This window comes from Vicugna pacos, chromosome 7, assembly GCF_048564905.1.
Source record: "Vicugna pacos chromosome 7, VicPac4, whole genome shotgun sequence".
NCBI classification, from domain to species: domain Eukaryota; kingdom Metazoa; phylum Chordata; class Mammalia; order Artiodactyla; family Camelidae; genus Vicugna; species Vicugna pacos.
This window is the reverse complement of record NC_132993.1, coordinates 17,693,260-17,716,541: the sequence shown is the minus strand read 5'-3', so window position 1 is coordinate 17,716,541 and position 23,282 is coordinate 17,693,260. Positions and strand designations below refer to the sequence as shown.

Below are 23,282 nucleotides of genomic sequence, written 5' to 3'. Positions count from 1 at the left end.
TAAAATATCCTCCTTTAGAGCTTTTAGCAGCAATATGCTCTCCAGAACACTGCTATTCAAGTCCCCAGCTGAGAAATACTGCTTTAGAATGGTACAAAATACCAACCCACCTCAGAAGATATGCATTCTTTCAAACTTTCCCTATAATTGGACAAATGCTTATGTTTTTAGGTTTCAGAAGTTTCCTAATGGGGTGCAGCAAAATAAAAATTAATGGGGGAAGGAGGGCAGTTGTACAAAAAAAACAAAAGTCATTATAAAAGAAGAGGTACTAAAAGAAAAAAGAATATACTATTCAACTTATATGCCAAATTGAAAATGATCTGTCCTCAGATAATCAGGAATTAACAGTATTCTCCAGCCCAACTGTAAGTAAAAGTCTTAAAAAATTCCGGCCAAAAGCTTTTGCAAACTACTTGCATTAAGTATAGAAAGTTAGACTGTTTAAGTGTTGGTAATGATTAGAAAAACAACAAATCAGAGGTTGGGAAGAGTGGAGGGATGAATTTATATGGCAGAAGAGACATTCAATAGATGCTTCTGCAGGACCGACTTGGGAGAGAGAATTAAGGAAGCTGACAGAAATGCACATGTGTCTGGAAGCATCCTCCTTGGGAGGAGATGCGGCTGAGGGGCAGGGCCGTATCAGAGTGCCTCACAAGTTTTACAGCTGACCGGCAGAGAATACTTGTAACTGGGGCAACAACTGTTTTGACGCTAAATGTGCTAAAGGGCTTTTTCTCCAGTACCTAAAGCTTTTCCTGTCCACACCATTCAAGTTACTCAGTGTCTCCGGAGCTACAGACTGAGTCAGACTGAGGGACCTTTAACAGTTAAGAAGAAACAGCCTACCTATTCCTCATCTAAGGGAGGAAACAAAACGTTTTTAAGTGGTTAACTCCTATTTAACCAAAGAACTAGTAGAATTTGATTTTAGGTAGCTAAGGACAGAAGCAACTACAATACACTTAAGCTGTCGAGTCTGACAGCTGATGAAGATGTTCAGACTCACAGGTAAAAAGCAATAAAACAAACCTTTTCGGGTTTATATAACGCAAAGAAGAGTCATGCCATTTCAAAGCTCTTTAACATTCTATTTCAGGTCCCTTCCATGCCCTATGTAATAGTCATCAATGATGGAGAACTGAAACTCTCTATGACAGTCAGTCACCCTCATTAAAACAAACTGCCCAAAAGGAGCTGAAAGGCAGGCTAAAATTTTTTAATGAAGAAAATATCATAATCTTTTTACCTTTAGGGGAGTGGTAGGCAGAGAACTGACTAGAATCCTAAGAAACAAATAATTAATGATAACACATTCTAACCATTTCAAATTAAAGTGAACTTTAATTTTTACCCTCATGAGGCTCAAAACATATGGATAATTTAATTATTCATCGTTTTTTTATGAGGCCTTACATCATTACCATTTATTTTGGATTCTGCAATTTGTTTACTCAACCTTTATTAAGTGCCTAAAATGCGCCAAGACCAGCAGATGACATGATGTTTATAGGCATGAGACAATGTGGTCTAATGCAGGAGTTCTTAACCTGGGAATGCAAGAGCTCTGTAAACTTGGATAAGAAAACAAAGACAAAAACCTTTATTTTGACTACTAAATGAAGGTAAGTGTTTCCTTCAATTATGAATGATAACCTAAAATCAAGTAGTATTAGCCACAATACCTATGATTCTGTCACCAAAAGAAATATTTTCATATCATATTGTAATAGTTTCAGACATTTCAAAATACACTCAACATCAGCTCTTTTTATTTAATTTACTAATAAGTAAATATATTACCTTATTACAAATTTGGTGGTTTTTTTAGCATTTTGAAGATGCTGTCGTAATTGGTTTCCTTAGTAATGCTATATATTTTATGTATTTAAAAACATTACTCTGAAAATGAATCCATAGGCTTCACCAGAATGCCATTACACGGCACAGAAAAGAACTTGTAATCCAGCAGAGTACACAGATCTGCAATGAAAACCCAAGCTTAAATCCAGGTGTTCGTACCTATGGCCAAAAGGAAGTCATTTAACCTCTCAGAGCCTCCATTTCCTCATTTGTGAACACTTTTGAGGGTGGCTGGGATGTGATGACATATGAAAGACCATGAATCAAATTCTAGATGATGCCAGACAATGATAAAGATGCCAGAGTTATGTTTAACCCAAAAAATGTTTCAGAGTAAAGGTAAAAGGAGACATTTTATGGTTTTTAATCCTAACCCTATACAACAGCTTATCTTCAGGTAATCTTTGAAAGACAACCAAAAAAAATAAAAATGACAATTAAGATATGAACCAAACTCAATGAGACACAGCCCATTATTTTATATAATCATCGAAATTTCTGTTATTTAGAAAAGTTACTTCACCTGAGTTGAATCAACAAGAGAAATATTAAGTTATATAAGATGCAAATGTGGTTTATCCTCAAGCAAAAATCAGTCTCATCAATTTAGCTTCACCACAGAGTATAACATATTTATAAATTATGTTAGAATGCTTTTCTGTTCAAGTATGTTTTAGACGTTTTAACAACCAGAGATCTAATTATAGGTGAAAAAAATCCAGTTTATTTGCGATGTCTGAATTTAAAATACCAAACGAATTGGCTAAATTATGAAAATGTTCTCTCAACTAATGCAGGCAAACAAAAAAATTTTTAACCCTTAGAGACTGGAAGTTAAAAGGAAGAGAGGAAAGATACAGATAATCCCAAAGGCCAAAAACAGTAGCTTTAGTTTGGGATCCAGTAAGAAATACTTAGAATCAATTAGTGAACAACCACCTTATCAGGACAGCAGTCATGAGCTGTGGGAATAAATTCAGGGGGAACAAAGAAAGCAATTTGTACCTGCCAGTATTCTGACAATGGGTGGGGAAAATACTATGTACACATAACTGTAAACAACTGCACAGCAACAGTAATTTTAATCCATCACTGAGACAACATAAAACAATAAAATAACTGATTAAAAAGTGATCAGAGTCCCATAATCAGGGAAGACTTCCTGGAAGAGGCAGGATTTTACTGATTTTTAAAAATTAATTTGGCCTAATGGAAGAGGGGAAGGGTGACAAGTAATGGAAGGGAAAAGAGCTAAAGAGGAGGAGCAGGGATCACAAGGACTAGTTTAGAAAGGAACAAGAGGAACTTCCTTTCTGAATTAAATCATCAAAATTGTTAGTCATAGATCACTGGAAATTCTCTATCAAAGAATAAGTACAGGAAACTGTTCCTCCCATTATTTAAAACCTCTCAGACACAATACTGAGAGAGTACTTAAATAACACCAATAATACAGAAACCTATGCTTAAATGCTCCCCAAGCTGGCCTCAAAAAATTATACATATATGGACATATACGTACATGCTATATAATGTATAAAAATACACAAAGTGAGAGACCACTTCAGGATGTCTGAAAGCAAGGAATCAGAGTGAGGACATTTTGCAAATTTCTGCCAAGAGAATGGATTTTTTTTTAAATATGCAAATATCTGCCCTAAAGTCACCTAAAATAAATGTACTGATTTAAAATATTGGACACCTGATATTTTAGTAATAGCTTTTCAATTTTATAATCTTTTTTAAAAAATCATTTCAAACTTACAAAAGTTGTAAAGATACTACAAAAAATCCACATGTACCCTTACTCAAATTTCCAATTAACATTTCACCAGATTTATTTGATCATTTTCTCTCTCTCTACACAAACACATACACAGATGCTATTTTCTTCTGAAACATGTGACATTAAGTTGCAGGCATGGTATCTTTTACCCCTAAATATTCCAGGGAGATTTCTAAAACACAAGGATAATCTGTTACATAACTGCAGTACATTGATCAAAATTAAGAAATTAACAGTCATACATACAAAACTATAATCTACAGGCCTTATACTATTCTCCACGTATCCAAACATGTCTTAAAAAAAAAAATTCAGATCCAATCCAGGATCATATACATTCAATGATCATATTTCTTTCGACACATCATTTTTTAATTATCTTATTAAGTTTTTAATTTAAACTTAATAAATCCAGGGGAAATAGCGCCCAGTAATTTTATCCCACTTAACTTCTCGGTCCTATTTACATGCTCTATTACTGTAGTCTTCCATGTTTAAAAGAAAAAAAAAATAGGGAGGCTTACTTATGCTTACTAACTATGAAACACAGTGAATGCTTTGTCACCCATAATGAGACCCACAAGGCTCTGCTGTACTCTGGTCAGTTAAGTGTATTCCCATTTCTCATTTAACTGTCAATACCTTGAGAGCAACAAGCTTCCTTCATCCTTTTAGCCCTCATTTACACATAACTATGAATGTTTGAAGGGCAAAGTAAGTTTGATGTTTGAAAGATGCTTCAAAAGGACAGACAGAAAAAAACAGGACTATCTTGTCAGGTTAAGACTAAGATTCATCTTCATTATGATTCTCCATGAAAGAGAAAATAGAATTGTACGTTAAAATGATTAGAGAGCAACAATGTCTGTATGTAAAACAATATCCTCAACGGTTAACCATTAAGAATAAAGAAAATGCCCCATATTCCATACCTCCACTATTAACACTGACTCCTTGGTCCAAGTCCCTCCCACAGCGAGTGCATTGCTGCCATATTCCAGTAATTCTGAGAAGCACAATTATTCACATTTCAACAGCTCTGAGAGCGAAGGCATCTTACTGTTGCTGTGGGCCAAGTGGCAGTCATAACATAGTTCGTGACACTGTCTTTGTAAGATCAAGAAAGCAATAGCATCAAAACATGCAGAATGAGTGTCAGCAACTTGGGAGAAAACTCCGGAGTAGATAGGGAAGCACTCTTCTAAGAAATGCCACATCTCCAGCACTCTTAAAGGCATAGAGGATGAGAGTGTGTGGAAATACACTGACACGACAACTCAGGGTCAGAAAGCAATTCAAAAACTTGGACTCCAAATGTGAATAAAATTCAAGAATATCATAGCCAATTCATTTCACTTCAATTTTCCTTTTTAATCTATGTTCTTCCAATAAATGCAACACGAACATTCTAAAGGATAAGAAAGCATTTTATCGTACTTTAATTGTCAAGGTTATTTCTCAGCAGCACATAAAACAATGGTGTATCTTATAATTAATGGCATTGCAGATGCACTGGAATGCAGTATTTCAAGCACAGAGGAGAAAGCTGTGCTACGTTCTTGAAGAGCTCCTTCAGAAAACGACCACTCAAGCCGGAAAGCCTGACGACATTACACCTGCCAGCTTTCAACTTCTCCAGACACTGACAAGGCTCCTGCAGGCCAGGGGGGCACTGCAACATCCAAGCAGACACTTCTTGAGGTGCATTTCAGAAGGTAATATCTCTATCTGCACTATAACACGCTCCTGGCTCATAACAGGGCAGGTAAACCGCAGGGAGAAACAGCATGACACACATACCCCTACAAACCAAAACACAGCTGGGATGCTATATTTAGACCTACCAACTTTGACAGTATCCTTTTAATTACTATTTTTTCCTTAATTCTCTAGAGTGATTTTTTTTTTTAAACCCGGAAGCTGCCAACAGCATTTTTTGTTACGGGCCAAGTTATTCTATCATATCCAAATAATGAAACATAAATTATTTTAGAGCAAGAGATCTTTAAGAATGCATATTCTTGCACCTTGATCATTTTAATATATTTTTACACACTACCTCTAAGCACACACACACATACCTATAGATATGAATGAACTTTTAGAGATAAAAGTATATTTCAGATTGCTTGGAGATACTTCAAAAAATGACATAATTTCTACTTATGTATTTTCACAGACATACACAAATACACTCGTAATATAATCACACACAACTACATAACTGTGACTTGAGTGGCAAAATATACATAGCTGCAAACTCAATCACTAATCACAAAATATTTTGCCCAGGTAATAAACAGTGTTGGTAAACAAAGAGGAATGAAATGGTTCTTATCTGAAAAGCTCACAATCTAACCAAGGAGTCCCAGAGTTAAGAGTCCATTCCACCATTTGACAGATAAGAACACTAAGGTTCACAGAAATAAACTTATCCAAGGTAAAATGGCTGGTTGGTGATAAGGCTGAGATAGAAGTCATATCTCATTTCCAGTCAGCAATTCAATAACACATGAATTTAAATAGTCTCTATTTATGAAGCAATGTTCTATGCATCAAGTTACCCCCTGGGTAATCTGTACCCAATTCTATAGATGAGGACTGGCCCATGGTGACTCAGGTCCCAAAGCATGAGCTCCTCTCACTGCACCACACTGCCTCTAACTGACTTTGCAACAACAGACATTTGCAGGGGCTCTGCCCCTCCCTGAAAAATAGCCTGAAACGAAATCAGTTCTGTATATCTACGCTAAATTCTCTCTGCTACTTATTAGAGTTTAATGGGGAAAAATGCAAGAGCTACTACTCTTGAAATAGAGAAAAACAAAAACAAAAAGCCACCACTATCACAACTGGAAAAATGGACAAACAAACACCAATCAAAACTATATAAACTATTATAAAAGTAAATTATTACAAACCCTTCACTCTGTTGTCCAGCCACACTAGCCTTGGGCACAACTACAAATGAACAGTTTGCCTCTGACATTAGATTATGTTTACTGCAAGGAACCTTCATTGGCTACTAATTAAACTGCTGAAATGTCTATACTGATGTCTCTGTGGTTAATGCATTATTTTCTCTCACACACAGGTTTGTGTACACAAATATGTTTGCTTCAACAAGAACTACACAGAGACAATATCTGAACTCAAATATTGAATTCCAAAGTGAGGCATTTCAAGCCCCCTCACAAGGCATAAAGAACCATTGTGAGCTATGGGAAGGTGCCAACATCTTAGTAGTAGCACAGCTCGTTGTAAATTCACCATTGAAAAGTGAAATGGTATTTGGGTTTCCAAGTTAATCCCAAAATCCATCATAACCTTGAAGAATTATAAAAACATTATTTTCAGCTGCACCCATTCTTTCTTTGGGAAAACGCATTCTGAGTTCCTCTGTCCAATAATCAGGAATTGCCCAAGAAAGGGAAGTGACTATACATAGCACGTAACCCCTGTCATTCTTGGGCATCACAAATCAGAGAAAGCTGAGGTTGGGAGAGGTTCAACACACTGCCCTCAGGTCACACACACAGTAAGAGGCAGAGCTGAAGACCCACGCTCAGTCACATCAGGAATTTGAGATCTATCAATATCCCTGCTCCATACACCAAACCACAGAATGGCGCATTTATTTAACAGGTGTCTGAGCAACCTCTTGGGTGACACATAGGAGGGACAGGGCCTATCTGAAACAATTACGAAAATCTCCCACCAAATCCTGAGGCCTCTGGCTCTCTCAGATCTAGTAAGCCCAAGCCCCTGCAGTCATACTTGGAAAGTATGATCCAGCCCCAGGCTGAAGTACTGAGTAGCACTCTGTTAGTTGCAGGATAGGTGAAGAGAAATCAAATGCAGTGCTTCAGCTTTAGAGAATCTCTGGGGAAAAAACCCTAGTACCAACAGATTCATGGTGAAGAACCATCCACTGCCACTATTTAAGTTAAATCAAGGTCAAGTAGATCATATAAGCCTTCCCAAAACAGTAACGTGAAGCACTCCATTTTTAAAGATAGTGGGCAATCAACTGGAGGAAAAAAAAAAAAACACACACACACACACATATAATGGTAAATGGCCTAAATGATTACATTTGGTGATACAGTGTCAGGGAACTGTTTTATTTAAGTTATTTGATGATAATTTCATTCAAGATTTCTTGTGGATAGACTGCATGATGAATACCACTTGGTTATGATCTTTGTTCATTTTTCAAGAGGGCTAAATTCTGCATGAATGAGCACTCCAGAATAGGTGCTCCCTGCAGTTTCACCAACACTACTAGTTCCTTACCATGTAGAAGGAAAAAAGAAAACCATGTTACACAATTTAAGTACACATGTTTTATTAATACGTATGGCTTCATAAATGCTTTAGTATAAAATAGTCTTTAAAAATGAAGTACTTGTTAGTGAGAAATACAAGATCAACAAGCAAAAACGAACTACATCTCCCTCTCTTATTCTGAAGGTGACAGAAAAGCACCATTTCTTCCACTTTTCCAGTGCTAAGTTATTCTTTTTATTATGACAAAGCAATGTGTAATTCTCTAAAGACAAACTTCTTCCAAAACTTGAAAAACAAAACTATACTGTTCAAATATACCCAGCAATGCCACTCTGCTGATACTAAAATAACTGACTGCCATGCGCCTTTGACAGAGAATGAGGTCACTATGCACAGGCTGCTCAGAAGTCCCTCTTATACTCTCAAGCATCTCTGAAAGGGGTACGAATTCCCAAAGCTCTACTTCACCTACATTCTACAGAGCCAAGTCAAAATTTTAAAACAGAATAATAAATATCATAATGCAAGTCCCCAAGTGTATGTTGCAAACATGGGAACAGAAAAGAGTATGTATCTGAAGGTGCTTTTTAAAATTGTGACAAGATTTTAAGTGTTTTAATAGCTTTATTGAGATAGAATTTATGTAGCATAAAATTCACCCATATAAAGTGTAAAGTTTAATGGACTTTAACATACTTGCAGAGTTGTGCAATCATCTGCAGTCACTCCTCTCCCTTGAGACCTGCATCCCCAACAACCCCAGCCCTAGGCAACTTATTTTGGACATTTCATAAAGTTAGGATCACACAATATGTGCTCTTTTGTGACTGACTCCTTTCACTGAACACAATGTTCCATAGTGTTTTGAAGCAGCTAGGATGCTGATGCTCATGGGTCCTTCCACTCATTCATTCCACTGTCAAGTGTTTCTTGAGCACCTTCCACAGTGAGACAGACATCATATGGTCACAATGAGACCTGGAGGCTTTGAGGTATGAATTCTGCCCTCAAAGAGCTTATTGCAGAGTAAAGATGCTAACATAACTATAAATAAGCAACTTTTTTTTTAATGTATAAAGTAGTGATTGCCAAGAGAAAAATATAGACAAAAGAACATATGAGCTTAGAAGAAGGCAAGGTAAATAGTTATGAAGAAAAGTTCTGATAAGGCAACCTTTAAGCTGATCTCAAACACACACATACACAAATGATTAAAATCAAGTATAGTAACACATGGACGGAAACATTTCCTACAGAAGCAAAACCACATTCCTTAGCTCTGTTATTCCACCGGTATTTACTCCTTATACTCTAATCTCCCACTCAGTGCCTGCATTCCAAATAAACAGAATTAGTTATAATTCCCAGAAATCACTAAGCCCACTATGATTCTAACTGCTCCAGCCACCATTTCTTCTCCCAAGAAATGCTCCTCCTCCTTTCCACCATTCCCCATCATCAAGCCCACTGAGTCTGATGGGTGAACTTCTATCCATCCTTCAATATTCAGCTCAAATATCACCACCTGTTTCATGAAGTCTACCCTGACCTCCCCAGGGAGAGTCGGTCTTTAATCAATTCTTTATGATACAAGTGTATCTCCATTTCAGCTCATTTGCATTGCTCTGCTCTGTTCATCTAGGAAATCCCGGAACTTAGTTGGTAGTGTCAGGCACATAGCCGGCACTAAATAAATGCTGGAAGAAGGGCACAGAACACCAAGTGAAAGGCAGAGAGTGGACAGAAAGGTTGGCAGAGTCAACCTGGAGTGTGAAAGAGGGCAGTGCAGTAAGAGCCCTGGACACTATGTTAAAGAGGAAAAAAAGGGAGGACATTTACTGATTACCTGTTACATTTCAACACCTGTACATTATCCCATTTAGTCTCCATGACAACCATGTGACATTAGCCTCTTCATCTTATCCTGAAGGAATCTGAGTTAACTTATACAAGAAGACACACCATCAAGCGGCAAAAGCCCTCTGAACACTAAACATACACTATGTGTGTGTGTGCGCATGCACAAACTTCTATTCAGAAACAATTAAGCTATAGCCTGTCCATTTTCTATTTGAAGAAACCGAAGTTAATTTCCTTTGGAATCCCATTATCAAAAGCATACAATCACATTGCATCACTGCCAGCAAAGTAAACTTGGTGATTTCAGTCGGCTTCTGCATCATTCATTCTGGGTCTGGCTAGTTCAAAACAAATCATGCCTCCTGAGGTACATCAGAAATAACACTGTAGGCTTGAGTACTAACAACAGAGGCTTCTGTACTGTTCAACTAAAGGAGTTCTACTTGGACAAAAAGAAGGTCGTTCTCAATCAAAATACAACATGACTCTCAAAAGTTTTAAGTCAAAGTCCTATAAGCAACAATGAGACAAAAAAACAAGCAATTTTTTTTAATTACTATTTTTAAATTTTTACTTTGCCATTTTTTGCAAATGTCATTTTTGCAAAACGATGAATGTGGGTCATGAAACTGGCTATATCAGTAGAGGTATAACGTTCAACAGCACGAGAAAAGAAGAACCAGAAGCAACAATTTATCATTTGTATGTTTATCGGGCTTCATAAAAAATTATTTTTTAATTACACAGCCCATGTTTTTCCTAAAGATTTTTTATTAAAAAACTAACAAAATGTCAATGGTCAAAGAATAATCATGAAAAGAAGATTCTAACCTCCCATAATCTTGTAATAATCGCTCTAAAAAGTTTCTGAGAAGGAATATTAAAGCAACCTTTTTAGAAAAGTTGTATAAAGATGTCACGAAAGCAGCTTATGGACTCAATCTCATGAAATTGCCAGAGAATCAACACTTTACCTAGAAAAGCTAACAAAACACATTATGCTAACAGGTACGTAGGGTGCCCTAAAATTTAAACAGAGGATGCTTGCTCGGCCTCATTTTTCCTACCAGAGACAAAGAAGACAGCTGATCGGCCTTCGAGTGTGCATGTAGCACACAGAGAGTTAAAGTCACCCCTTCTTGCTAAAAGCACAAGTTTTAAGAAGGAAAATGAATTGGGGACTGTTAGAGGTATTTTGTTCAAATAATTATATTCTGTTAAATTAATTTATTTAAACAATTATAAGGACAATATTTAGAGTCTATAACCTAGCTGGTTGCATTAATAAAACAATAAAAATCTTTTGGGTGAACTGTCAATCTCAAATTGTTTTAATGTTTTTTTATTTAAATCACATCTGTCCTGATTATAGTAACTGATTTTCATATCATTCTTTAGGTTCATCCTCCAAAGTTGACATACAGCAATCCATATTTTAGCTTATTTTTTAAAGTCAGGAGATGACCATTATGTCAACAGCAAGACTAATTACATCTGAAGGACTTAGTAAAACTAGCAAATAAGATGTAGGGCAAATCTGATATAGTAATAATGAATTATCGTCACATGGCAATAAGGAGGAAACGGGATGTGTTGAGTAAATGCCCATAAAAGCTACACCAAATTCTGCATTTTCCTCTGATCATAGTTAGCGTTTAGCTATCTATACTTCTGAACACACAGGGAAGCCAGCTCCCTGGTCTCCCAGTCCTCCCCTACAGGCCCAAGGGGATGCAGGCAGGGGGTCTTCCTTCCAGTCCTCACCCAGAAGCCAAACCAATCCTCAACATTCCTGAGTTACCAGACACGAAGCCCCCAGGCTTCAAAGAGCTGGCCCGGGGCCTTAAGTAAGTGACTAAGGGCAGAGAGACCATCCTTTCAGGAAGAAAAACGTTACGATAGTTGAGTCACACGTTGAGACGCAGCCAAGTGGAAGAAAAGGTGAAGGGGAGTCCTCAACCCTCTGAGGCTTCCTTTTATCCAACTTTGCCTAATCATCTGACCTCAACAGGTCAATGCTTACCTGCAGCAAAGACTGCCCTAAAAATGCTTTTCACCCGAGCAAAAAGAGGTCAACACCAAGGCAACAGAAAGTGCAGAAACAAGTATCAGAAAAGAAGGTCCTGAGAGGACAAATGAGCAGATAAAAGCTGTGGAATCTGAGGGAGAAGGGTAAGTAGATAGCAATCCAGCACCGTGTGGTGAGTGCTGTGACAGGATATGTGCATACAGGGGGTGGGCGACCCCACAGGAGGCGTATCTAATCCAGACTTGGAGTCAGGAAGAACTTCCTAAGGTAAGTGATTTCTAGGCAGGGGTCTGAACAATAAGGAAGAGTTACAGGTAAAAGATGGGTGGGAGGCAAGGTGGGCTGGGGTTGGGGTAGACACATGGAGGAACAGTGCTCAGACAGAAGAGACAACATGGTCAAGGACCAAAAGGGACAAATTCAAGGACTCAAGAACTTCAGTATAGCTAGACAGAGAGTTCAGCATGATGCAAGCAGGTCTGGGAGATGACAAGGAGACTAAAATGGAGAGGGACCGTGCAGGGCCTTGTGGGCTATGTCTGAGAAATCTAGACTCCACCCCAAGAGGAAGCAGGGAGACTCTCAAGCTTTAAGCAGAGGAATGGCATGACTGGTTTTACACTTTGGAAGGATTACTAGGGCTGCACTCTCTACATTCTCTGTAGAGAATAGACTGGCGCACAGACTGAAGGGCAGGACCTCAAGCAAGAGACAAGGTGAGAACACGCGGGAGAGAGAGGATGGTGGCCAGAGTAGGGCAGCAACACCAGGGATGGGAGAAACTAAGACTGGAAACCATGAAAAGGAAAATGTAGAGAGTGCAAGGCTCTGCTGCTACTCATCAAATGCAGAGCAAGGCCTTTGGGTGCCCCTGAAGGACTCTAGCGACAATGGGGCTGAATCAGCAAAACACAATCAAGTCCCACCAACATCAACACACAGGGCTTTCAGCAGACAAGTGGCTCCCCACCACACAATCCGTGAGGTGTTCTAACTGCCTCAGGCCTTTGACTAAGGGGACAGTTAGTTACTACCCAGGAATTTCAAACTCCAATCATTTGATGCTGGCTAATTAAAACCCATATTTCAATTAACCACTCAGTCAGGGGAACCAGTGCACGCAGAACCAGAACCTTCACGTGCGGCGGCAACTCTGTGAAAAAGCTTGAAAGGCCTTACTGTAATGCTCCTCAGCGGTTCGCAGAGCTTTTCAAGAAATACTCAAATACAGTGACAGCTGTCAACAGTGTCAAGTGGCCCTGGGAGCAGAACAGGTTTAAAAGAGGACTTAAAAGCACTTATTGCTCCCTGGTAGCACTAATTTGGCCTAATACAGAGCACTGGACATGTAATTCTGAATAAACCAGGAAGACAGGAAATGGTAAAGGGAAGACATGAAATCCTGGGTCAGATCACACTTTTTAAAATGTTTTTTACAAGGAAAAACATCAACATTAACAACAATAACCTACTATTTGGTTGATAGGTAGAAGGGTCAGTGGATTGATTCTGAACACTTCTGTTTGCAGTATGAAAATATTCTGAAATTCTCTTATTTGAAGAGATCTGGGCCGTTTAGATGACGCCCTCAAAGTCTATCAAATTCCAAGAAAGGCAAAAATATTGCTAATCAAGTGTTTATTTTACAGCTGGCATATTAAATGTAAATCAAAAATGGTGTTTTTATGTATTGTATGCCCTATACTTTGTCATTCATTACAGCTGCTTACATAACCAATGTCTGATAGTTTATAAACCTTGAATCAGGATTATAAAATGTATATGTTACAGCTGTTTTCTCTTTGTGGTTTAGGATATACTATTAGTGATATCCATGATTTACTTCATTGTTATGCTCAGTAATAACACCTGTTCTATCAGAAAACACAATCCACTATCCCACAATTGACTTCAGTGTCCAAATCCTACTGTAGCAAAAAACAGTAAGGGTCTTTAAAACAGCTTCTCTCAGACAGATGGCACATGAAAAGATGCTCAATATTGCTAATTATCAGAGAAATGCAAATCAAAACTACAATGAGGTATCACCTCACACAGGTCAGAATGGCCATCATTAAAAAGTCCACAAACATAAATGCTGGAGAGGGTGTGGAGAAAAGGGAACCCCTCCAACACTGTTGGTAGGAATGTAATTTGGTGCAGCCACTATAGAAAACAGTATGGAGATTCCTTAAAAAACTAAAAATAGACTTACCATATGATCCAGTAATCCCACTCCTGGGCATTTTTCCGGAGAACACTCTTAACTTGAAAAGACAGCACCCCCATGTTCATGGCGGCACTTTCTACAATAGGAAGAAAGACATGGAAGCAACCCTAATGTCCATCAACAGATGAATGGATAAAGAAGTTGTGGTGTGTGTATGTATATATACATATATAACAGAATACTAGCCAGCCATAAAAAAGAATGAAATAATGCCATTCGCAGCAACATGGATGGACCTGGAGATTAAGTCAGAAAAAGACAAGTATATGATATCACTTATACATGGAATCTAAAAAATGATACAAATTAACTTATTTACAAAACAGAACAGACTCACAGACATAGAAAACAAACTTATGGTTAACAAAAGGGAAAAGGGGAGTAGGGATAAATTAGGAGTTTGGAATTAGCAGTTTAATCTATATAAAATAGATTAAACAAGGTCCTACTGTATAGCCCAGGGGACTATATTCAATATCTTGTAATAACCTATAATGAAAATGAATATGAAACAGAATATGTATATGTTATAACTGAATCATGATGCTGTACACCAGAAACTAACACAACATTGTAAATCAACTATACTTCAACTTGAAAGAGTAAATAAATTAATTAATTAAATAAAGCTAGACCTTAAAAAAAGCTTCTCTGTTCTTCCGCCGGTCACTGAAGTTACTTCTCTCCAGTTCCTGAGTCCAGTGGCCCCACGGCATAACCATATTTCTCACCTACAGTATGCAATACACCTAAGAAAACAGCTGCTTATTTCTAGTAACTTAGGAACAGGTGGGGAATATCTGGCCCACCTGATTTCATAACACTTGAAAGCACTAATGGAAAGTAAATTAGACAGTCACAGGGCAGGGGCCTCTGAAGATTTAATAAAAAAGCAGCTGAGGTCAGTGGTCAGTCAGTTCGCTAGGAAATCAAAGGGCAGAAGTTCCAAGCCACAGAAAACTACTGGAAGGTGCGACTCACTGACATTTCAGGACCTACCAAGCTTCTCTCTCTGTAATCCCGTTCCTATTGTGCTGCAGCTTTTGCTTTTCTGTGTGACTCCCCTTTCAACCATCCCAAAATACCATGGAATATACACTATATTGTCAATGATCTGTTTCATTTTTTTTATTTTTCTATGCTCTCTTCTCAATCTCAAAACAGAGTGAGTTTAAATTTGTGCTGGTTTCTTAAAATAAATACATCACAGAGTGGTGAATCAAGTGGCACAGGGGAAAGCACTCTAGCCCAGGGGGAGAAAGGACAGAAGTGTGACGTAGCCACAGCCGCCAAATCCACGTCTGCCTCTGCCACTTGTTCCTTGACCATGTCGCAGCCGTCTTCCCTACCTGCAATTTCCAACTCCCACTGTACGTGAGCCTTCCAGGAACCCAGTTGTACCATTTCACCATTTCACCTTCCCTGCTCAGAAAGCATCTGCTTTACTCTCCACGGACCTCAAGTAGTGGAGGACAACGGTGGGTTTTTTTGTTTTGCTTTGTTTTGATATAGAGCCACTTCAGGACAAACAAAAATGTTTATGGGGATGCTCATTTTTTCATGAAAATGAAAACTGTTTTATTCAGTCCTATGGTGTAAAACATATATTCTTACCAGTTAGATTTGTTTGTTAAATATAAAAATATCAATGAGAAAATCAGCACTGCATTTTTAGCCATAAAAATGTTAACATCTGAGTATATCTGAAAAGTAGCAACTAATGCAACTTTCTAAATCCGCATCCTAAAATTAAATGAAACTGCTCAATAACCATTAGGGCCTACAAGATAAGATAAAACTGTAATTTTCCCAGCCTTCACACCCATGAGACCCGCTACTGGAACTCCTATCTGGTCTCTGTGTACTAACCCCACCAGGAACACCATCAGCACCAACATCCCCATCCCTCTTATCCTCAAGTTTTGGCTAAGGTACACTTCCCCTGACGGCCAGCCTGTCCAAGCTCTTGACCTTCTTTCTTCAAAGTCCTAAAGCATTTTCTAGACCTCTTATATATTCTGTCTCACTTACCTATTCAATCACCTACTCCACAATATTAACTGAGCAAGTGAAGGGTACTACATTAGTACTACATTCACTACTAACGAGTTCAACTACCCACTAAATGTAGACTGTTTATGGATTTATTTTTAAGAATGGAATATACTAACTAGAGAATTTGATTCAGATCATACCTTTAAAGTAAAAGTGTATACATTTCTTCCTTTTAGGAACTGTCAGGCAAACTATTTCAGTATATGCAAAAGAAAGCACTGTTGAATCACTGGCATCAATAAAATTTCACATATTAAAAGGTGGAAACCAGGATATTATAACTCCCTTCAGTTCTTGTAACTCACTCAACCCAAAGGAACAAGTGTAGCGTGTTACTGTGAACTCTCCCTACACTGTTAGGTCTAAATGAGCCTTAAAGAGCTGTTTAAATATAAGGAGGGCCAGATTCCGGGAGAAAAATACATAGAACATATAGATGCATCTGTTTCCCTAAATTGGCTGTTTAGTTTGGGCTGTGCTGTTTCCTGCTTAAATTGGTTTCCTGCAATTTGTTAAGGCTGCCAAATACTTAGCGATCTCAGTGATCCACTTAACACAAATCGGCAAATCTTTCTTATTTTTCCCAGTGACAAGTAATGTACAGAGAAACCTGCATGGTGAGTATAATAATAAAATTGAGTTCATTTGTCTTTTTTTCCAGATTCATCATTTTCATCTAGTGGCTTAGGAAACCAACAAACAGCCTCCCAGTATCATTTCCTGCCTGGTTTTTCATATTGATTTGGGAACAAAGTTTCCGCAGCATTAGATAGGATTAAACATGAGCGGTCTGCCCTCACTATAAAGGGCAGAAAAACTAAAGGATCAAGGAGGAAAGGAAAAAAATCGATATCCAACATGGATTTTTAAAATCAAATTATGCAAGATGTTAATGAGAAGGTAAGTTTTGTATAAGATATCTCTTGCACTATATGCAAGGTACCAAGTGCAAGGTATTCCCTTATGCTAGCCTTAAAAAAAAAGTCTGGTAAACCAATGTAGTTTAGATAGCACATAACAAAGATTCTGATGCAGCAATGACACAGTTAAATTCTTTAGAGCACGCTCATTTATTAAAATGGCATTATAATCTGCTCTGTGTCACACAGTACATTATTTTGCCTGAATAGTGTTACATGCAGATACTGCAACGAGTCATTGGTCTGGTTCAAGGTTTGGGGAAAAAATACATTTTGAGTAAAGTCTTTAGAGGAAATGACCTTCTTACAGCATAAATTATATTCTCAAAACAATATATATGACAAAATACAGTATTAGTTCCTATATACAGAAATCCTGGAGTTCTCAGCCCATCAACTATGCCCTATATTCACACATATGAATAGCCCAGGGCTGGTATGAATTAAAGAGTCCTTCAAGGAAGAAAAGCATTTTAACAAATATTAAAAATTCAACTCGCACTTAAAATATAATTTACTTGACAGTGAAAAATGTAGAAAAGGCTGATGACATTTTTATCAGTATTATTTTTATAGACTTGAAAAATTACTTCATAACCCATCTAAATTATAAATCTTAAAATTATGGGGTACTAACTAAAACTCCAAATGAGACAAATGCAGAAGAGAACAAACTTCAAGGCTTTCTACTTTTTACAAATATATTTTTTTAAACTTTTATGAGAATAAATCTTTGTTACTTTACACAATCATAGTCTAATTGCATTCTTAACCTAAAGGCAAGATCATTTCAAAATAAAATGCCAAATCTTACTTCTTTTCTTGGGCTGGGTTTGAATGGGTAAGGGAAATATACTCAAAGAGCCTGCGCTATTAGCTTTGTTGAGCTTTTCTCACATCACAATGCAGACAGAAAAAGCAAGTATTTGTACGGCATGAGGGTACACCAGCTACTCTGAGTCTAAGAAACCAACTGATCTACAAACACAGGTTAGGAAGCTGTGCTAAAGACTGAGGCTAAGATAGCAGAACTCAGGGAAATATTCCCTGAAGTTTCCATTAACCTACAATCCTGGGGGAGCTGGGATGTGGAAAAGGCAGGAAACAAGGTTCACAAATACACAGAGCTGTCTAGCTCCATAACCTCAGTCACCACATCATTAAAAACATTTGATGAAGCTCACAAGGCCAAGCATTGATATATTCTAGGTTCAAGCTCTGGAACAGAACTTTGTACAATAAAGAAAATGTCCTATAGCTCTACTGTCCAATATGGTAGCCAATAGCCACATGTGGTTACTAAGCATTGAAATGTGACTAGTGTGACTAAGGAGCTGAAATTCTTATCGCATTTCATTTTAATTAATTCTAACTTAAATCTTAACAGCCCCATGTGACTAGTGGCTACCACGTAGAGAACGTAGTTCTAGCCCAACCAACAAAACATAAGGGGGCATTCAAAGAGTTTCCAGGGCCTGGGCTTGTCATAGACCAAAAAGTTCATGAGTCATGTAAAACCTAGAAATGGGAAGGGATGGATACCTCAGCACAGCCAGAACTTCCTACAATGTCAGTGTCATGTTCTGCAGGCCACACGACGAGTGTTCACAGAAAGCCTCCCCATCTACACCCACTCTCTAACAGTATCAGTTTAAGAATCCAACACAAGAAGGAAAACACCTCCTCTCCTTCAACTCACTACTGGATGAGAGGCAATATGGGAAAAAACTAGAAGAACCAACACTCACTTATAGATAGAACGTGCTTTCCTAAACTCAAGCAGAGCATCACTAAAAGGCAGCTCTTTCCCTCCAACTAGTTTCTATCACATCCTTTCTACAAAAGAAGCAAGGTGTCATTCAAATTATAATGAAATAGAGTGGTTACCAGTAACTGCTGTAGAGGCAAACAGACTTGAATTCAACCATCACCTCCATTGCTTATCAGCTGTGTGACTTTGGGGATGATAATTAATAACCTCAAATCTCAGTTTCTTTCTATACAAAATGGCTTAATAAAAGCACCTTTCTCACAGGGTTACAGGAGTTACATGAGATAAGAAAAGGATTTAACAGAGTACGTGGCACATGATAAACATTATTTAAGTGTTACCACTATTTCATCATCATTCTATCTCTTTAACGCAGTACACAGAAATCTACCTAGAACAAATCATATTTTAGATTAAATTCCAATTTTAAAAATATCCATATATCAGAAGATAATTCTGGAAAAGCAGGAAGGGACCAGTCATGGTATACCTCAGATGCCAAGAAAAGCAGTTCAAATTATCTTCTAAGTACCATGGAGACCTACCATTGAGATGTGATATGAACTGATTTATTTTTTTTAAGATTGCTGAGGCCACTGCGTGCATGGCAAAGCACAGAGGGGGAGACAAGAGTGGAAGCAGTAAGCCAGTTAAGAGGTTTCTGCAAAAGACAAGGTAAGAGATGATGATTTATCTTGACTGGAGCTGCAGCAGTGAAGATGGACGTGAAGGAACATACCTGAACAAACCTGAACATATTTTAGAGATGGATTTGACAAGAGTAGCTAATGGCCTAATATAAGAACTAAGGAAAAGAGGAAACAAGGATGAATCCCAGGTTTGGGGCCTGACCACCTGTGCCGTTTACTCGGAAAGATGGAGAAGAGAAGCAACCGTGAAGAAGAAAAGGTTTGTTTTAGGTAAGTCAAGTTGAAGACAGCTCTAAGTGGAGATTTCAAGTAGGCAGTTTTCTAAGTCGAGTTTCAGGTAGGGGTCAAAGGTAGAGATGACATTTTGGGAGTCAAAGGTATCTACATAATGATTCAAAAGTCATACAATTTAAAGAGATTACTTAGTGGAAATCAGCAAAGAAGACTTGACTGAGGATACAAGTAAGGTGGGAAGAAAACCAAGAGTGTGGTCCAGAAGCCAAAGAAAGGGTTTCCAGCAGGCAAGGAGTAGTGACTTTCTATGTAACCTTAATGAACTATGAACACTTCCTAGTGCTCCTATTAAACAACACACTTCAAAAGGACAAGAACTATTTCTTACTCATCTTGGTACCTTCCGCTCTAAACATCATCAGAAGCTTAATTCATTTTACTGACTTAATGATCAGTAAGAGGGTCACAAGTGTCCCCAAGTAAATGGCATTTGGGCAGCATCTCATCTTTCGCAAAGTATTTCAGTCTATAGCCAGATTTACCACACAATGTCCCTTTCTAATAAATAAAGAAGATTCTCATTTAGTCCAAGTTTAATCATTCCAACTATTTTCTCATTGCCATTTCACCAATAAACAACACGTCCATACATCAACAAAAACAGTGCAGCAACAAAAACAGTGCCAGACACATAGCAGGTACTCGATAAATATTAGTTGGATGAATAGATGGAAAGGATAGGGGAGAGGAAAGGAGAGAGGAAAGGAGAGAGAAATAATCTTCTTATCCTGCAGGATCCACAGATTAAATAACACTTAAAAGTTCTCTATGGATTTTATTTAATACCGTATTTTCATCAATAAGTGAGACTAACTATGAAGGAATAAACTGTTTATAAACTTAGAAGAAGTCTATTAGAAAGTAAAATCATTAAAGATACTTTACCATCTGGAAACAATAAATCAATATTTTCTAAATCCAATTTCTATTTATAAACCTCCTAAACCTCTCATATCCCTATTAATAACTCATTTTACACAAAAAGATATGAAATAACCTTCCAAAACCTAACAGAGGATTCAGGCGCTGGAAGAGAAAAAACTTTCCATAGACTGCTTTGAAGTAGATTCTATGTTTAGTGCAAAATATGTTAAAAGAAACCCTCGTACACAATCAGCCCTCCATATCCAAACAGGTTCCACATCCACAGATTGAAAATATTCAGAAAAAAAAATTCCAGAAAAATCCCAAAAAGCAAAACGAGAATTTGCCATGCAGGCAACTATTTACATAGTGCTTATACTGTATTTACAGTGTGTTTAGGTATCATAAGTAAACCAGAGATGATTTAAAGTATATGGGAGGATGTGCGTAGGTTATATGCAAATACTACAAGGGAGGATTGCATTCCCTGTAAAAAGCCAAGCATCCAAATAACAAAAGACAGAACTGCAAAAGAACTTGACTATCAAGTGAACTCTCACCACTTATAATTTTTCTATGAAGAACTCAGAAATTAAAATTCTGAAATACCTGAGGCACCATAAGCACCAGAATACCGCTGAGACTTTGAGCCAGATGGAGAGGTTTCCTTCATTCGATCAATCACATTTTCCGAAAGCTGAAAAAGCAACATCAAAATAAAATCAATTATAAAAGAACAAGAGAGAAAACAGCACAATAGTATCCAAGTAATTTAGTCATCCATATCACTATGTATAACAAATGGCCTAAAGAAACTAGACGAACTCTAATAGCCATAAAACTAAAAGCAAGTAAGAACAGTTTTAAGATTTCAAGATGCACCCCACAGCACTACTTCTTTATTTCTTCTAATGCACTGCTAATTGCTCATTATAAGTAACTCTTTCCCTCATTTTATACTGTGCTCTAAATTGTAATCTCTGAGAAAATGTAAGCCATCAGAACTCCTTCAACTTCCCTCCCCCATACTACAAATTAATTTAGGCATGCAGCAGGCCTTAGCTCCTTCCTTCCCTCCAGTCCCACAGGAAATGGTGTCCCTCCCTCCCTCCTGGTCAAGGCTAACCACAAACAATTCCTCTTTCAACAGATTTTATTATGGACCAACTTTGTGCCAGGAACTAGGATAGACTTTAGGTATTCAACAGGCATTAAGATGCCTAAAGTGGAGCAGAAGAAACAGACAATCATCATGCATTTAAATATAATGTGAAGGGTGATACTTAAGTCAGTCTGCCCATAATAGCATAATGGGCAGATGGGCAGGGCATCGAGAAGGCTTTGGGAGTGAGGCTGGGCATGGAACTGGGGCTGAGAAGGACAAACAGGACTTAGGAAGAGGAGTAGGATAAGGGCACTCTAAGAAGAGGGTACCACATGATGGTATAGTTAAGCAACAGAGCTTCCCACCACTAGACAAGTGGAAATATCAAGCAGGCAGCTGGCAACAACGCGGAGGCTCTGAGGAACTCAGGCCTGGAGATTTGAGGATCATCACCCCCTCCCACCCCGTTACTATTATATCACCCTTTTTTATTTCCTTTATAGCACTTACCAGTATCTGATGCTTTCTTGTTTATTGCCTGCCTTTCACACTAGGAAAAAAGCTCCAGGAAAGCAAAGATTTGGCTGTCCTATCGATTATTATATCCCCAGAGCCTCAATAAGCCTGGTTAATTGAATGAATGGTTAAATAAATGAAATAATACGAATGAATGACAGAATGGCTGAAGCAGGAAGCTGGGGAGAGAGCTAAGTGAAAGAGAAGGTGGAAAAGGAAATAAGACTTTAGATTTTGAAGCCTCTCAGTAAATCCTTCACGTTAGGGAGTTTGAACTTGACCCTGAGGGCAACTGGGCACTACTGAAGGATTTTAAGCAGGATAATGACACCATCAGACTTACATTTTAGAAAGATCACTCTAGCTACAGCATGGAAAACAAATTGGAGGGGGACAAGAACAGAAGCAGGAGGATCCCTGAAGGAGCCTAAGAACTAATTAAACATATGTCCACACAAAGACTTGCACAGCAATGTTCACAGCGGCATCACTCATAACAGCAAGAGTGGAAACAAACATCCATCTACCAGTGAATGGATAAACAAAACATTATACATCCATACACTGGACTACAATTCATCAATAAAAAGAAGTTCTGATATATGCTACACCACAGATAGACTTAAAAAACAATTAAGTAAAGGAAGCCAGACACAAATGCCACATACTGTATAACTGTATTTACATGAAATGCCCAGAAAAGGGAACATTATACAGACAGGAAGTAGGTAAGCCTAAAGCTGGGAATGGAGATTAACTAGAAATGGGCATGAGAGGTTGTACTAGGGTGATGAAAATGTTCTAAAATTGGACTGTGGTGATGACTGTACAACTTGGTTAATTTATTAGAAAGGGTTGTACACAGAAAGCAGGCTGATTTTATAATACATATATTACACATCAAAATTGTTAAAAAAAAAAAAAGCTATTACATAGTCATCCATGGAGAACATACTCAAAAGATATTAAGGATTCAAAATAGCTAACATTCACTGAGTGCTTCATTATGTGCCAGGCACACTCAATAAAGCACTTTACTCATTTAA

General features: G+C 37.9%; 1 protein-coding gene across 3 annotated transcripts in view; it reads right to left on the bottom strand.

The window, feature by feature from the left end:
- CHCHD3 (coiled-coil-helix-coiled-coil-helix domain containing 3) overlaps window positions 1–23,282 on the bottom strand; it is a 251,261-nt gene that overhangs the window by 219,655 nt on the left and 8,324 nt on the right. For all 3 annotated transcript variants that reach the window (XM_072964444.1, XM_072964442.1, XM_072964443.1), the window contains one exon: window positions 21,225–21,312. In XM_072964444.1, coding sequence (XP_072820545.1) covers window positions 21,225–21,288 — 64 coding nt within the window. In that variant the 5' untranslated portion in view covers window positions 21,289–21,312. The remainder of the gene's footprint in view (window positions 1–21,224; window positions 21,313–23,282) is intronic.